This window comes from Mus caroli, unplaced genomic scaffold (genome assembly GCF_978045245.1).
Source record: "Mus caroli unplaced genomic scaffold, Mus_caroli_1 scaffold_7, whole genome shotgun sequence".
In the NCBI taxonomy this organism is placed as follows: domain Eukaryota; kingdom Metazoa; phylum Chordata; class Mammalia; order Rodentia; family Muridae; genus Mus; species Mus caroli.
In genome coordinates, this window is record NW_028227262.1 from 34,508,018 (window position 1) to 34,525,580 (window position 17,563).

Sequence of the window (17,563 nt, forward strand, 5' to 3'; positions counted from 1 at the left end):
CTTTGACTCTGGCCCAGCCTTCTTGAGGACCATATCTATCTTCAGTACTCAGGAGCCATGGTACTTTTTCACTGCAGCGTATGTTTCCAGAATCCAAGACGTACCATGTAAATCAAGAAGGAGTTGTGATCACAGTGAACCCTCACTCTGCTCATAGTATATTTAATACAAACACATCAATACTTCAAGCTGTGACATTTATCTGTGAGGATTCTATATGAAGAACGGGGTGGAGAAGGGGAGGAGGGGAGGCTTCCAAGCACAGGAGCATGTGTGCGAAGGGTCTGTGCTGGAGTATGGTGGAGAAGTGAGACAGCCCACTGCGAATGGACAGAGTGGGCCAGTGGTAGTGAAGTGGGTGGGCTGGCCCAGCAGCCCAGGCTGTGCAGGCCACCCTCAAAGCCACGATGGAAACAAACCACGGGGTTGAGTGCAGAGCAGAGCAAGTCCAAGTTGAGTGAAGATGTAAGGCAGCAGACAGGGTAGCTTGGGAAGTAAATGGCTTCGGCTTCCCAACCAGGAAGGTCAGGCAGGGCTTCCCCTGCAGGTGGTGGGTGAATGTGGCTACATCTTAAGAACAAACCGAGGACAGGAAAACCACAGTGTGGCCACATTAGCCCCACCCTTTGGCTTCCCCCATGAGCTGGGCTTTCCACATCGCAGCTCTGTAGACTTACCTGACTCTGCCACCTCGGCAATAGGCACACCCTGCTCATATGCCATGAAGCCCAGGACTGAGAAGATGGCAAACCCAGCTACAAAGCTGGTGCCACTGTTTAGACAGCAGAGCATAATGCAGTCCCTGTTGGGAAAGGGAGAGGTGTCTGGGTCAGTGTGAGCAGAAAAGGCACCTTCTGGAACCTTCCCCATCTGAGAGCAGGGCATACGGTGGGTCAGGCAGAGAAGCACAGACACTGACAGCCTCCTGTCTTTTGTGGTTCAGAGAGGTTGGGTAGCTGGCCCACATCTACACAGCTTCCCCTGCATTGCTAGATGACAAGGTGGGTCACAGAGAGAAGGATATGGCTGAAGGAAGGGAGCCTAGCTTTACAGAACAAGAGAGGGAAGACTCAGGAGACACACCCTGCTCTGATTCCTAAGGAGAGAGCCAGAGATAGCAGGAGGGGACCATGCTCCCAAGGTACAAAGCTCAGAAGAGAAGTCTCCGTGTAAGAAGCCAGGTGAGTGACTAAGAATCTTAGGCCTGCAGCCCAGCTGTTTCCAGAGGAGAGGTTTAGAGGTAACACCCATCCTGGCTAAGCAAGGGAGAGGTTTTGTGGTGGCACCCATTCTGGCTAAGCTATTACCAAGCAAAGCCCTGCATTCTGCTCTATGCAGGTCCTGCATATTGGGCTAGTTTACAAAGGAAAATGATAGAGCAGTTACTCTGACTTGCTCACCAGCTGGGAAACACCAACATAAAGCCGCAACCTGTGGGAAATCAACCAGGCAGCAGGGAGTGCTGGAGCTCTATCAAGATGAGGATGTTGATCCAGAGACTTGGCCCATGCTAGCACAGGCACTAGAACCTCTGTGGTGTGGGCTCACAGTTCAGTTAGAATGCATGCCAGTGCCTCGCTCTCTATGGGAGGAGTACCTGGATGATCCTGACCAATCGTGTTCTAGATGAAGTGGCACTGTGGCCTTTGCTTCTGGTCCAGGAGCTAGAGCTCACTGCCCCTTTCCATTGGCCCCTTCCTACTGAGTGGCATCTCCTGCCTATGGCACAGAGAATCTGCATATATCCTGATAGCTAAAATATGACTTAGCTATGGGGTGGGAGGGTGGGGGGTAGGGCTTGAGGCTACAGTGGTCTGGAGGTTTAGCCTCACGGCTCCTTCCGACTTCTGTTCTCTCAGGTAACACCCTGGTTCTCTTGCCACTCCTTCATCCTGTCCCTCATCTGTTGTGCACTCTGGCTTGCCCAGGACCTCTGCAGCTGTCACATGCAGGACTGAGAACTCTCCTCTCCTCTTGAACCATGGTTTTTGTAATAGAACCAAAGGTGATACTTATGACAAACCAACAATGACCCTGGTAAAGAGGGCACAGTGGAGAGAGCACTAGACACGGAGTCAGGAGCCTGGGGCTATGATTCTCCCTGTACGGTCTTCTTTGGGACTGATCTAAACATGATAAAGTATTTGGTATCGGGGCCTCATGGTTTGTTTCTAATCCCCCCAGTTGGGGGTAGAATGGAACCTCCAAATCCACTGGTCTGGGCTTAGCCATGTGACCTACTTTTGGATAGTAAGATGTTAGCTGACACGACACAGACATTTGACTTGTATGTTCTTAACTGAACCTGTCTTTTACCATGATGATTAAGGTGGGAAGAACTCTCCAGGGGAGTAACTGTCCCTTCAGCCTGGACTACAGGGTGTACACACAGAGAGCATATTTGAGCTTGGCTTGAAGCCAAACCCACCCACTCATAGCCAGGACAGTCTCCCCAGTCAACCTTAACACAAACACCTCACCCCTGGGGCCAAGGTTATTTGTCACGAACATTACCATGGCAGTAGAGGACTGATCCAGGTCCCTTTAAAGACCCCTTTAGAGAGTGAATGTCAGCTGAGCTGCTAACCTTGACTATGTATAATATCTAAAGCCCAATTTGCCTCTACTCTGGAAGAAGCTCAACCCAGTCTAAAAGAGGATCACATATTCCCAAGGCAGCAAGGAGTCACACTTCCACTGGCATCTCATTGTCCAAAATCCAGTCGCAGCTGCCCTGTGCACCTTCTCCTCTCATCTAAAGCCGAACAGTCCTGACTTATCCAGCTATGGGGTCAAGGGTCTGGAGAGGAGGGCACTGCTACCTTCTGGACTTCTCTTGTCACGTTTAAGGAGCCACTGGGTGCCAGCTCTGTGTCAGGTCCCCCAATCCAACGACTGGAGTTCAGGCTTGATTATCAGTTATCAGGTAAACTGTAGCTGGGAATCCAATCCTCTCAGATACCCCTTTTTTTCTGGAGCTAAATGATACTTGCTAAGAATCAGGGCTTCCAAGACCAGAGTGTGGGCAGTCACCTTCAGCCACCATGAGGCTGGGGAAGGCAAATGTCCCTATCTCTCCCATAGGCCCTCAGATCACTTTCCTGTATTTGAGTTCCTAGGGACCTCTAGCTCCTTCAACACTGTATCTGGATGTCAGTCTCCACCTGTGAGCTCACTCAGCCACATGAGGCTGAGCCCTGCCTGGCCAGGCTGTCTATCCCTCTTAAGCCTTCCCTACAGCTCCCTGCAACCTCTGGGGAAGGCTTATATAACCAGAGCTTTGAAGTCAGCAGGAGCTGAGCTGGGCTTGCACGAGCTCCAGAGGCGACTAAGCTGTCAGGAGAAGGGATTAATTGACCGCTGGGCAGACCTGTTTGCAGAACAATCTGGAAACAGAGTTTCACAGGCATCTGCTTTGTTCCACTGAGGAGGCAGGAAGAGGAAAGATCCTGTATGATGAGTTCCTACCAGCAGTGGATTGGGACAGGCCCCTCTTACAAAATAAAATGCTGTTCATTTTCAGATCCACTGCTAGCTTGCTGGTAGAAAAAAAATCATTCTTTATATATTATGATCTAGCTCCCCTCGCCCCGTGAACACTTTATATGTCACTATTATATCATCTAATTTAATAAATAATTTATATATCTTATTGGAGTTAAATAATACACAGATATTATCAGTACTAATTTGATTTTCCTTGCTGCAATGGGGCTGGGGAAGGGCTAGGACAGGGTCTAACTGTTTCTTAGGCTAGCCTGAACTCATTATGTAGCCCAGGCTAGCCTCAAACTCACAGCAATCCTGCTTCAACCTCCTGCATGCTAGTGTTATGTACTAATATGCCTGGCAATCCTGACTTCTTATTTCATCATAAAACTAATGTGAACCCAAAGTAAACAAGGTACCTTCTATGTACAGCAATCAAGAGAGGGGAAATCAGGCCCAGCTTCTTTTTGAATAGTTTTCTCTTTGTTCCCAGAAGTTTGAGGCAATGGACATTTCCCTTGGACCTATCAGTTGCTCCCTCCTCTATGAACTCCATTTTAGTTTTCTATTATCCTTTCGAATCTTCAAATTAGCATTTAATTCCTTACTCTGGGATAGTTTCCCTTTGTGGCTGTTACATAGAGCAGATACAGGTGGGACATCCTTTCTCAGTTGGTCTGTTCTCACAGCAGTTTCTCATCACCACTCCAGAGACTCCTTCCTACAGAAGGAGCTCCCAGTCTTACAGTATGATGCTCTGTCCACCAACCAGCAAGTATCCACCTACTGTGTGCCACATACCTGGCTTTTAGGTGTGAGGACAAAATCTGTCCTCACAGTCAAGGACCCCAGAGTGAGTTTATCCCGCCCCCTCCCCTCACGCACACTGATGACTGTCCCTGGTTCTCAGCCTCACAGTGGCCACTCAGGCTACAGATCTGCCAGGCTGATCCACAGCCTTAGCCACTTCCCTGCCTGGACCCCCTTGAGGCTTTGCAAGTGGCTAGCTGCAGGATGTCAAGTGGAAGGTAGGTCAAGGATGGGCTAAAGAGGGCCTAGCCACTCCAGGTGGGCCAAGAGAGGGCCCCATGGACCTGTGAGAAGCAACACCAGTCAGAAACAAGGTCCATGGTGTGGAAACAGCCGGGTTGGGCCAGTTCAGTTCCTGATTAGCCGTGTGGCCATGGGAAACATTGTATATACACTTCTGCTGCACCTGTTGGTACTGGTTCCTGACTGAGGCTGCATGGTGGATTTACTGTGCATTCAGGGCAGACTCTGCTTGCATGTGGCAATTTCCCAGGTCTGTCCCTGTGACCCTGGGGAAAGGGGGTGTCTGACCAGCAGCTATCTGTGTTCTGGGCCCTGTGCGGTGGACAGCTGTGAGGGCTGGAAACTGTGGCTGTCACGGGCTTACCTGTAGCAGTTGTTGTTATAGTTGTTGTAACTCCCCAGAGCGGTTAGGCAGCCCAGGCAGATGGCATAGGAGAAAAAGATCTGTGTCCCAGCATCCACCCACACCTGGAGGAGGGCATAAAAATGTGGTCATTGAGAGAGTCAGAAGTGTAGGAAGGAGAATCCAATGGGGGAGGAGGGAGAGCCCATTATGGGAGGAGGGTGCTTGTTCTCTGGACACTCCCCCTGAAATAACTCTAAGACAGAAATATCAAACTTCCTAACTTTCTCAGAAATCCCTATTAAAACATTTATATTCCTGGGGACTACCTCATTAAAAAGAAATTTCCTTAATAATTCTAGATTTTTCTAGAATTAGAAAGGTTGTGGTAATAGTCCACTACATAATGAGAATTTGGATATTGAGCTGGGCCTGTGGTCACACACAGCCCATAAGCCTAGCCCTAAGAAGGTTGAGGCAGGAGGATCTCTGCAAGTTCAAGGTCAACCTGACTATTTAGTGACTAGGATGGCCAGAGCTACAGAGCAAAACCTTGTCTCCAAAAAATAAACAAAATAAGTAAGTAAAACCAGGTGTCGTGGCACACGCCTTTTATCCCAGTACTCGGGAGGCAGAGGCAGGCAGATCTCTGTGAGTTCAGGGACAGCCTGGTCTACAGAGTGAGTTCTAGGACAGCCAGAACTAAATAGTAAGATCCTGTCTCGGAAAAGAAAAAAAAAAATCAAACCAACAATGGTATTTGGATTGTAAGAGCCGTGGTGCCAGCTGCAGGAGGTTGGAAAAGTAACTTAGCATCTTCCAGCTTAGTTTCCTCATCTGCAAAGTAGGAAAAGAAGGATCCTGTGAGGCCTGCTATGAGGATGAGCGCATTAGGACTGGGATTCCTGGTTGTGGGCCCTGCTTCTATGCCACATCACATCTAAATCCCCCAAACCCCACTCCCTTTCCTCAAGGTTATTTCCCTTGAAATAACCATGAGAACAAAGTCTCATGGCTGTGCAGAGAAAGTGTTAATACTGTTACCCCAAGTCCAGAGGAGAGGTGTGCGTACTCATGCGTGTGTGCACATGTTTGGATCTACTAGCTTACAAAAGATCCCCTAACACCAGTGTCCCTGGGACCCATCCAGCAAGCAGCTTCTTAGTCACTAAGGTTAAAACGTCGTCACGCTGGTTAAAACTTTTGTGGACAGAACGGACCACACTGCAGCAACCACACTGACTTTTCCAGTACTTCCTCTCCCTGAGGCTCTAAGCTAGAAGTCTCTGAGGAAAGCCACAGCTGAAACTCAAGCTGGGATTTGGGCTGAGCATCCAGCGCCACCTGGAGACGAAACTCAGCACTGAACCCAGACAGCAGCAGCCTTTATTAGGCACTTTTGGTATGCAAGGCACCTTGCTGAGCCTCTGTATAAGACTGCCCTTGAAAGACAGCAGTCCTGGGCAGGGTACAGTGGGTGCTCTTAGCCTCCTCCCGTGGCCCAGGAGGAAAGAGGGCAAGTAACCTGTCCAAGGCCACGCAGCTGGAACGTGATGGGTGGAAAAACAGAGACCTTCTAGAGACACTGCATTGCCAGACTCATGCAGATTCACAACTAGACCCTGCATCCTGGTGTAGCATCCCTACCTCAGATCAGGCTCCCTACTAAGGAAGTCCTTCTGATGGACTTCCACCTGACTGCTTCCAGTGACAGGGAGTGACACAAGTCTTTCTTCTTTAGGAGTCTCTGACTGGTAGTCATTTCCCAAAGTGAGAACTTTCCTGGTGTTTGATTCTGTGTCTCCCTGACCACAGCTATCTCTTGCACATGGTGGTACTGCCCCATAGCATCCTAGCTACCAAAACATCCCCATTCCAGGCACAAATCCTTCTCCAGGATTTTCTCACACAGAACAGGTCATTCTGCCTGGTCTGCTCACATTGGTGACACCATCCAGTAGTAACATCTGAGAAGTGCTCTTGACACTGACAGGAGTGTCTGCTAACCTCACCTAACCTAGGCTGGTTGGCTTTAGAGTGCCAGCGAAGGAGCAACACGGGGTGAGCACATTCATGTCTGTGCGTGTGCATGTGCATGTGTGTGCATGCACAGGGTGCTGACAAATCAGAGTATACTGAGACACAGGTATTGGGAAGTAGAGAGAACACAAGAATATTTTTAAAAGCCATTGGAATCATATTATTTTGTGTTTACTCATTTAAAAAAAAGTTATTTATGTATGTGAGTACAATGTTGCTGTCTTCAGACACACCAGAAAAGGACATCAGATCTCATTACAGATGGTTGTGAGCCACCATGTGGTTGCTGGGAATTGAACTCAGGACCTCTGGAAGAGCAGATGGTGCTCTTAACCTCTGAGCCATCTCTCCAGCCCATTGTGTTTACTTAAAAGCACGTACACACACACACATACACAGTGTCTAATTAAAGTTATGCCCTTTGGGTAACCTCTCAATAGTCATAGACTAGATAGTATAAACCCCAATGCCAGGCATGGGAAACAGACTTTTGCATTGTTGATTAGATGAGCCCAAGAAACTACTCAAATAATATAGGCTATTGCCATAGCCCTTGGTGCCTTCTTGAAAAAGAAGGTAAGCCCTCATTACTAGGAACACTACATAATTTGGGCACAGGGGGAATCCATCTGGATCTGACCTGAATGCCTCCTCCCTCAGGACCACCTCTCATAGCATCAGAACAAGCCATGCAGGCTGTCAAGGAGGAAGCAATCAGTAGGCCTAGCCAGCAGTAGCACCTATGAACCCAAACAATGGCCAGAACGACAAGAGATTCCGAAAGTTGCAACGATGGCATATATATCCTGGAATAACCAACAGCTGTCAGATTGGACTTAAAGCCTGCTCGGTAGGAGAAAATTCATGCCTGGCACTGTTAACCTAGCCAACCGTCCATGGCTGCGGAGGCCATTAGACCCTAGAGGAGAACCTACTACAGCCACTCTAAAGCAGTATGACTCCTAACTGCCCTCAAAATATTTATCCTTACACCTGCATGTGAGCATGTGAGTGTGGCTCTCACCTGTCTTCAAAGAAGCCTCCTTTAGCAGCAGAGATCATCACAGAAAGCCACACTGGTCAGATGTGGAGAACAACTGATCATGAGCACCTAACCCCAGTGGTTGCATCTATAACACATTCCCTTACCCAAGACTTGGGGAACATCTTGGAGGAGGGCACAGAAAGATCGGAAGAGCAGAAGACCAGGATGTTTGCTATAAGATAGTGTCTTCTAAACAAAACAAAACACAAAGTGGAGTTTGGGGGAGCAAAGTGGGCAAATATGATTAAAACAAATTGTATGGAGTTCTCAAAGAATATTATATTAAACATGATTTTTAAAACCCCACTGTTGCAGATGAAGCCTCAGAGCAGGTAGCAGTGTAAAGGAAAAATCAAAACTCAAGGAGGGAATTTCAAAGTGGCAGGAGCTGGAGAACGCCCACATGTTGGCAGAAACGGTCCAAAAGAGTAAAAACTGCAGAAGATTGAGGAGAGAGATGAATATGTTGCTAAATGCTGCGTCTCTGTCTCAGTTTTCACAAGTGTGGGTCTCCTCCTGAGAATTCCTCTTTCCATACAGAAAGTGAGCAGGCCACGGGAAGAGGCAGAACACAGCTCAGATGCTCACTCACTAACAAAATGCCCACTCCTGATGGAGTCCTGTGAGATGCTTGGTGGCTGACTGATTCACAAGGGACCTGTGACCAGTGGTCCTGCAAGCTCAGCCTCCCACAGGCCAGAGCGGGAGAAGCCCGTAGGCTGGTGGAAAAGCTTGCTCACCCATCACTAAACAGAGCCTGTCACAGTCCTCAACTCTGAGTTACAAGATTCCAGAGCTCCTGTCCACACATCCCAATGATGGGCATCCCAAACCTATGCGTGGATTTGCATTGCAGACAACTGTCCTGGAAGCCCAGCCTCCATCTCTTCCCTTTGAGTAGTGGGACTTCAGATTCTTCTGGCGAATCTCCTCCTTCCCAGCTCAGGATGGGCCCATGTCACAAGCCTGACCATGCTAGTTTTTCCAGGAATGTGGAAGACTTTGAAACCTTAGACTAGGAAGCAGTTAATGCTATCTGCAGAGCTTAATCAGCCACTTGGAAGACAGTAATGCCAAGAGCTGTGTAGACTGTGGAGGTCCAGCTCAAGAGGTTCCATGGGAGAATAATATTAGCATCTGGGCTAGAGGTCATTTTTATGAAAGTTTGGCAAAATCTGCCCTTTCTGCCTTTGTCCTAAGAATTTGCCTGAGGCTAAATTTAAAAGCATCAGGCTAATTTCCACAAAGGAAGAGATGTAAAGACAGTCTAATATTGACTTTGTCACATGGTTATTAGTAACTAGTAATTAGCAGGTTACAATTTAAAAAGCCAATGGGACAGAAAAGATACTAAAAGTACAGTATGGAGAGGAACAGGACCCTGGCAAGCCTGATGTGACAGCCAAGGCTTGTGCTGGAAGAGAGGCTAGGATTGTGAGATTAGAACTATTAAGGAGAGGCCAGATCTGCAATGGAATAAATGGAAGGCTATCCTCAGTGGTACAACGCTTGCCTAGAGCACACAGGGCTCCGAGTTCAGTCCCCAGCACTACATAAAAACAAAATAAGCAAATCCAGAAGAAAGGAGTTTGAAAGGTTTTCTCATAAAGAGATGATAAATATATCTGAAAAGACAGAGATGTTTGAGCGGATTTAAGCATTATGTAATTTGCATATACATTGAAATACACAACATTGCATACATAATATACATACTATCTGTCTTAGTCAGGGTTTCTATTCCTGTACAAACATCATGATCAAGAAGCAGTTTGGGGAGGAAAGGGTTTATTTGGCTTACACTTCCATACTGCTGTTCATCACCAGGGAAGTCAGGACTGGAACTCAAGCAGGGCAGGGAGCAGGAGCTGATGCAGAGGCCATGGAGGGATATTCTTTACTGGCTTGCTTCCCCTGGCTTGCTCAGCCTGCTCTCTTATAGAACCAAGACTACCAGCCCAGAGATGGTCCCACCCACAAGGAGCCTTTCCCCCTTGATCTAGACTAGTTGAGAAAATGCCTTACAGCTGGATCTTGTGGAGGCATATCCTCAACTGAAACTCCTTTCGCTGTGATAACTCCAGCTGTGTCAAATTGACACAAAACTAGCCAGTACACTATCCCATTAGTATACTAAGTGTTTACATTTTATGTATCAGTTTTAAAAGCTCATTTCATTTTGTTTTTGAGATGGAGTCTCATGTGGTCCAGTCTGGCCTTGAACTCCTTATCTAGCAGAGGATAACTTCAAGTCCATAGTCCATCTGCTTCCACCTTCCAAGTGCTGGGATCACAGGCACCCACTTCATACAGAGATAGAATCAAACCCAGAGCTTCATGCATGTTAGACAAGCCCTCTCCTAGCTGAGCCACGTTCTTAGTGCCAGGTAAAAAGAAGTTTAACAAGATGTAAGTTGTCCCCTTCTAGGGGGAAGACAGCTTTTCATTATTGCTTTAGATCGGTTTCTTTAGGGACTCGTACTTGTGTTGGGCCTTCTTTCCATAGTATTTATATTTACTGATTTTTCTCACATTTTAAAAAAATATACTTGTTTATTGGCTTATACATTATTTGTTGTGGGTATGCATGTGTGAGTGCATATGTGCCCCTGTGTGCCTGTCATTAAGAAACAACTGGAGTAGATTCTCTACTCTTCTCTCCATGAGGGTTCTGATGATAGAACTCAGGTTGTCCAGTTTCATGGCAAATATCTTTCTTTATTAAGCCATCTTGCCAGATCTTTCTTGCATCTTAAATTATCTATGTCTATGACTTGGTCTTTACTTTTCTCCTGAATAGCCTATTTACCCCATGATAATATCATGGCCGCAAACAGTTTCTTTTATTTTAGTTGTTTTCCTTTTGTGAGCGAGTGGTCAGCCCTTCCTAGCTCTTCTGGAACCTAGTTTTTCCTTTAACTACTCATTACTGGCTCTGGGATACAGTGGGATTGGGCTGTCTATAGTTCATTCTTTACCATGGGAACTCTATTCTCATCTTTTTCTTATAACAGCCATGTGTTGGATTGGGTCACAGTCATCTTCTGCTGCTTTGCTACAGACTAGAGAGGTTGTTGCTGTGTGGAGGGATGGTGATGGCCCAGGGTGTTATTTTCCAGTCTTTGTAGTTCTAGGATTCCCTCTTCAATGACTATCAAGAGTTTTTAGAATAGTGTATGTGTGTGTACCTCCTTGTCTGTGTGTACATCACATGCATGCAGTGGTAATGGAGGTAAGAAGAGGGTGCTGGACCCCTTAAAACTAGTTACAGAAGGATATGAATGGCTTGGTATTAGTGCTGGAAACAAATCCACGTTGTCTGTAAGACCAGCCAGTGCTCTTAACTGCAGAGCCATCTCCATAGTCCTGATGTCAACCTCTCTAATAAAGTCACATGCACCTGGGCATCACAGAGTCCGAGAACATTCCAGGCCAGGTTTCTTCAGAATATTCCATGAAGAGCCAAGACGTCTTCATGGGATGTCTGGAAGGTTCCTCCCTCAATAACTGGGTATAGCAGATATACTGGTGACTAAGAAGGTGCCTTTGTGCCTGGCTAGGAGCCTGGCCTCTTGGTATAGACTGAAGCTAATGAGTTTATCAATGAGCTGCTACTGCTGCCATAGTGAGGACTGCTGGCCACTTATGACCTTGATAGCTAGGGTTCAGCTAGATTCCAGCCTACTTATCACCCCCACAATGCCTGTGCATGGGCCCTATGCCATCCATTACATGGTGACCCAAACCTTCCCTGCTACCTCAGTAACTGCTTCCTACACAGTCAATGGGGAAAAAGGGACAAAGACCCAGAAGCTTCTATGGGAAGCTTTCTGGAGCCTGCAGGGACTGGTTCCTGTCACTTCTATCTACATACCTTGATTGGAGCCAGACCACAGGATCCCAATATAAAGGCAAGGAAGTCTGGGAACTGTTCCCATGAAGAGGGTTTACATGGCTAGAGCCTCGCATATCGTTATCTCTAAGGCACCACTTCATGCCCGTATTCCTTTTACTACTTGAAAATTTCCATAAATGGAATGAATGACTAAATAAATGAATGAATGAATGAATAAAATTATGGTGGCCATGGAAGGATTTGACAAAGAGAGGAGAGAAGGAAAATGGGAAATGAACACTTCTGACCCCTCCATGAAGTTGATGGACCTCTCGGGAAAGACTTGACTTAATATTGGCTGAAGTGGACCGTGTTCTTGCGACTGACTGCCATGTTTAAACTTCAGGATTTGTATGATGTCCCTGCTCGGTCATTCTGGCATCTTTGCCTCCACTGAAGAGGAAATGGACACATTGGAGGTGAAACAGCTCTCAAAGGCGACTCGGGTCAGAGTCTGTGCTTCCTGGGCCTACGTTTCAGAGAAAGGAGGGTTTCCTGGTCTTCAGCATGCCCCTGGCATCCCTGAGTCCCACAAAACAAATAACTTTACCTTGGCAAATGGGAACCATACACCCCAGCTTCTCTGCTTACATCTCCCAGGAGCTACAGAGGTGGAGGCTCCTATGAGAAATGGCTTCCTATCTCCGCCCCCTACACAACGTGAAGGGAAAACAGTCTCTCTAAACAAATTCTAAGGAAGCCAGGTCAGTGGCGGAGCGGATCCTCCCCATGTTCTACAGGATGAATGGGGGGCGTGCTGGCCTCGCTGCAAGGACGGCCCGCATTCAGAGATTTTAGGGCAGATTTGTGTGGGAACAGGAAAAGCCCCTTCACAGCTCTCAGGACAGCTGGTTCCAAGGAGCCCCAGCACATGGGTCAGGGTGCTACCTGCCTGCCCAGTGGGACCCTCAGGATTCAGGAAGAACAGCTTTAGGCCTGAGGACAAATTCCTTCTCAATACTTAAGAGGCTGTGCTGCCACAATGGGTGACCCAGTCAGCAGAGATCGCAGGCTATAGTTCACACTGTTGCAATGAGTCTTGTACCCACTCTGGGGCTGGCATCCATACCAAGTTTAGAGATATGGCTAAGTGGGCCCTTGGCTCACCTTTTCCCCATAAGCACTGTCCCAAGCTTACTTGGAGAACGTCTAATTTTATCCACATGTAGAGACAAAAGCTGTGTGTCTTTTCAGTGCTGCTAAGATATACGTGATTGACCCAGGGTACTTGGGGGGTGGGGCAGGACGTTGTGAGCAGGTAGGGACCACTTCTTTCTGTTTGTGTCACACACAAAGGATAGAATCAGGGTTCATGCCTGGGGAGCCAGGAGTGGCGCCCACAGGGGTCTCAGCAGCCTACTCACAGTGTTAAATGAGCCAATGGGACTAGTGAACCTCATTCTTCTACAAGACAGCCCCTGTCCTAACACCCAGAGAAGAGAGAGATGGGTTGAGGTGAGGACTCTTGTTTTATCTCCTCCCCTGTAATATGGATACACTGGCTGATCTCTGAGAATAAGGAACTCAGTGGGTACACAATTCACCAGGCTTCCCCCAGTAGAGACAAAGATAGAGAAGAAACAACATTTGGCAGCGAAGGGCAGGTGAGGCAGCCAAGAGTGAGTGGAAGAGGCGTGCTCTTTGAAAGTATCTGAGGTAGGATGAATCACCACAGAGAAATCCCAGCCAGAATGTGCCTCCAGGTCTGCAAAGAGTCCACTGTTGGTCAGCACCAATGGCTGTGTCCCACAGTGGGCTTATGAAGCCATTGGTAAGAACAGGTGTGTGCTGACAGTAACCCTGGTTACCACAGTGGCTCCCACCAGCAGTATCAGAGCCACTGGAGTGGAGCCTATCCCAAAAGCTGTTGCCTGTATATGGGATATGTTCTTCTAGCTGGGCTGCCTTGTCTGGCCTCAGTGGGAGAGGAAACACCCAGCCTCACAGAGATTTGAAGTGCCAGGGTGGGAGATACCCAGGGCGTCTCCACCCACTAGAGAAGGGAAGGGGTGATAGGGAAAGGATAGTGGGAGAGATGCCTGGGAGGGGGACAGTGAATGGGATGTAAAGTAAATAAGTAAAAAACAAAACAAAACAAAACAACAACAAAACCAACTAACCCTCCCCACAAAAAATCCAAAAACAACAAAACAACCCCAAACCAACCAACCAACCAACCAAACAAACAAACAAAAGTTGGTGGGGAGTTCCTGTCAGATGCCTTGCTCTGCTCCTCAGAGGGATTTGTGAACAGAACAAAAGACATGGGTGGACAGAGGTAGGTTGGGGTCTCACTCCTTCTGTGTGACCCCAGGTAATTTCCTTCATCTCTCTGGGCCTTGAGTTCATCATTCATGAACAGCAGTAGATGAAATGAAAGGGTACAGTGGGCACTGGGCACCTGCCTCTTACACCAATGCTCTTCCACTATGCCAAGGAAACAAGCTCTCAGGTCTTTTCCAATATCCAATATCCAACCTCAATCTCCGGTTCTGAGACACATGAACACTGCACAGATACACCTGGCTCCTCTGACCATGAGTGCAGGAACCAGTGATGGGTGGGAAGAGCCAATGTTTCTCTTTTCCTAGGCTCCCTGCCTCCCTGATGCCCAGTAAAAACTGCCAGACCCAACAGTGCAAGCAGCCTTTGACTTACAGAGCCAGGAGCCAGGACAGAGCTCAGTGACCCACAGCCTTTTCTTGAACATTTTATTTTCAGACAGACAGAAAGACACATACACAGACACACAGATACATACAACTTTTTTAAAGTGGAGCCCTCAACTGAAGCCAAACCATAACTATATAGCCTGGCAGGAAAGGGCTGAATCAAGGGCTTTCTTTCCACCTTTTCTATTGGGAAGGCCTCTGAAAGGATTAAAAGTAGGTTAGAAGAAGAATGAAACAGCTGTGTTTCCAGTGTGTACCTGACAACGGCTTTTGTGGAAGTGAATAATTACATGAGAACCGCTTCCTTCCCACCTCTTTCTCAGCCTCCTCCGGGTTGCTAGGCACCCTCGCTCCTTCTCCCCGCTAATGCCACATACAGAAGCAAGTGAATACAGTATGGCCATTATGAGGGGCCTGGAGTCCAGGAGAAGGATTCAAATGCTCCTCCCCGGTGGCTTTATGGGGGGAAGAGGGTTTGGGGGAGCTGACTTTGGATATATTTAAATGCTAATGTGCTGGGCCAGCAGGATGGTAGTGGTGGGAAGGGGCAGGGGATGTTGGCTTGAAAGCCCCACTGCAAACATGTTCTGTTGCTTCTCGAGTGGGTGCCAAGCCCTTCCCTGGGCAGCTGGCTTTGGCCACCCCTGGACCTGCCAGTAAAGTGTCAGTGGGATAGAGGCTGAGCTATGAGTACTCAGGCGCTGGCTGGCTCTGTGTGTGTGCCGTTTGGGTGTGTAAGCTGATCCTGGTGGCCCCTGTGTGTGCAGTGGTGAGCAGGGGTCACTGTGGCTGGACCTTTGCCCGGGATGCTGAGCGGCTGCATCTGAGACACAGAAAACAGAGGAAGTGGGTGGGTGGTTGGTGGTATCAAGTATGTGGCAGTGACCTTTGGTGTCTTATGTAGTAAAATCCTGGGGGCTATGCATACCTGCCCCAGCTTTATCACATGAAGCGCTGAGCCCCATTTTGAAAGGGCTCAGCAGAGGAGGTCCAGAACTAGGACCCCCTTCTCAGCTTGGACCTCCCCGAAGGTCCGTCCATGGGCTCAGAGATCCAGTTAAACCAAGATCTTCCCCACTGGGATTTCTTCAGGAGATCATCCCTGGTGTTGTAGATGGCACATTCCACATGCAGGACTTGGCAGGCACTCATAAGCCTCATTGACTCCCACTAAGAGCTACAGGTGCCCCTTATCATTGTGAACACCAAGCTGATGGCCCATCCCATTCAAAGTGACCTGGATCAGAGGTCCAGCCTTGCTTTGGCAGGGGTCTGGGCTGGCAGCAGTAGCCCTCACCCACAGACAGCACCAGGCCAGTGTGCCCTGGACCAAGCCAAACTCTAGCTCCCAAGTCCAGCCCTAAGCTGGCATACTCTCTTGTGTCAGCCAAGCTGGCCCTGGGATGAAGCCTCAGCCCCTCCCACTATGGCCATGTTCTTTCCTCTAATAACTGTGGAATTGATTCAAAGTCAGGGATGCTTTGTGTCCCCTGAGGGCCATAGCAGTGTGGGGTCCAGTTTACAGAAAAGTAAACTTAGGGTTGGAGGAGAGAGAATATAGCTGTCAGGTGGAAGACTGTTCACTTTACTGTGTCTGCCTCCACACAGAACAGAGACCTTCCAGCACCATTGTGTTCCTGGAGCATCATCTGTCTGCCTTAGCAAAGATGAGTTCCATGAGAGCGCCCAGCCCTTTGTGCCATGCCTGGCAAATTCTCAAGAACAGAGACCACATCTGCTTGAGACTCAGCACACAGGAACATAACCTTCAAGGTCCATGCAGAATCCTAAGTATCAGGCCAGGTGAGGAACCTGTTGGACTGAAAGGGAAGGGGACCTGAGTTCCTTGGCAGATAGTCCCTGAAGTTCATGAGCATCCCCCTAAAGCCCTTTCTTTTCCTCTTAGCTTTGGTTTCCTATTATATAAAATGCAGAAACCAGACAGCAATGGCGATGGCCACTATGTGACACACCTACCCCATTCTCACTGCTGCCCAGGTCAGGCATTACTAATCATTCTTCAGTCCTCAGTCCAGCTATGGTGAAAAGGGTCTGCCACCAGCCAGAGTTGGCCATCGAGTAAAACCTGGGAGATGACTGTCCATCTCTGACATTTCAGGCAAGGAAGTAATAGCTAGATTTCAGGATGAGTTGAGCCCGTTGCAGAAGTCCCATGCAGAAGCCCATCATATACTCACAGAAATATACAAATTTAGTAGGTCACTGGTGCATGCATTGGCCTGGGAGGCTGGAAGGGAACAAGATGGCAAAGATGCAAACAAAATCCTAGGCTGGGAAAGCTGGGGGGGGGGACTGAAGTTGCCTAGGAGGGGCACTTCCAGACAAATGTCTGAGTGAGGGATGAGGGGCATTCCTGACCCTCAACCCTCACCCCTCCAGAGTCCATGGAGCAGGTACCAATTTATCAATGCATATTTGGTTAGAAGTTGTTCAAAGTTCCCAAGCAGGAATGTGCCTGTGGGACTCACAGGGAGGCTGCAGGAAGAGATTACTCAATTCTGTGATGATCAGATGCCTGATGCTGTGTGGGAACACACTCAAGTCCCCAAGGAGCCTCCTAGAGAGGCATGCTGGCTGGGGACTCCCAATAGTCACAGGAGTCAATGAGTTTCCTCCCTGGCTGAGAGTCTATCCTGGAATGAGGCCCCTGTGGCTGGGGATAAGGAGAAAGTAGGTGCTTACAGTGCTCTGAACTGCACTTAAGTCTGGGCAGACGTCTGAGCTTTTTCTGCAGCTGAGAAGCCAGAACCCCAAGATCCTTTGCTCAGGAGCCTGGAACCTAGCAGGTGCACAAGGGGAAAGGAACTTAGACAAGCAGCAGGCCTGGAGGTCAGTTAGGCTAGGTGACCTTGGAGAGGTTGAAGCCATAGTGTCTCTGTGGGTGATGGTACAGCTGGGAACTGGCAGGCTGCCCTGACAGTTCATGGCAGTGCTCATGCAAAGGGCTCACAGGAAACACTAAGAGGCCAGAAAAGGTCATGGCTATGTGTGTCTAAAAGGGACTT

The 17,563-nt window shown here is 48.3% G+C and overlaps 1 protein-coding gene across 1 annotated transcript in view; it reads right to left on the reverse strand.

The window, feature by feature from the left end:
• Positions 1-17,563, reverse strand: part of Slc6a11 (solute carrier family 6 member 11) — a 119,689-nt gene that overhangs the window by 19,481 nt on the left and 82,645 nt on the right. The window contains exons 7-8 of the mRNA XM_021164756.3: positions 4,907-5,010; positions 678-802 (exon numbers count right to left, since the gene is read on the reverse strand). Coding sequence (XP_021020415.1) covers positions 678-802; positions 4,907-5,010 — 229 coding nt within the window. The remainder of the gene's footprint in view (positions 1-677; positions 803-4,906; positions 5,011-17,563) is intronic.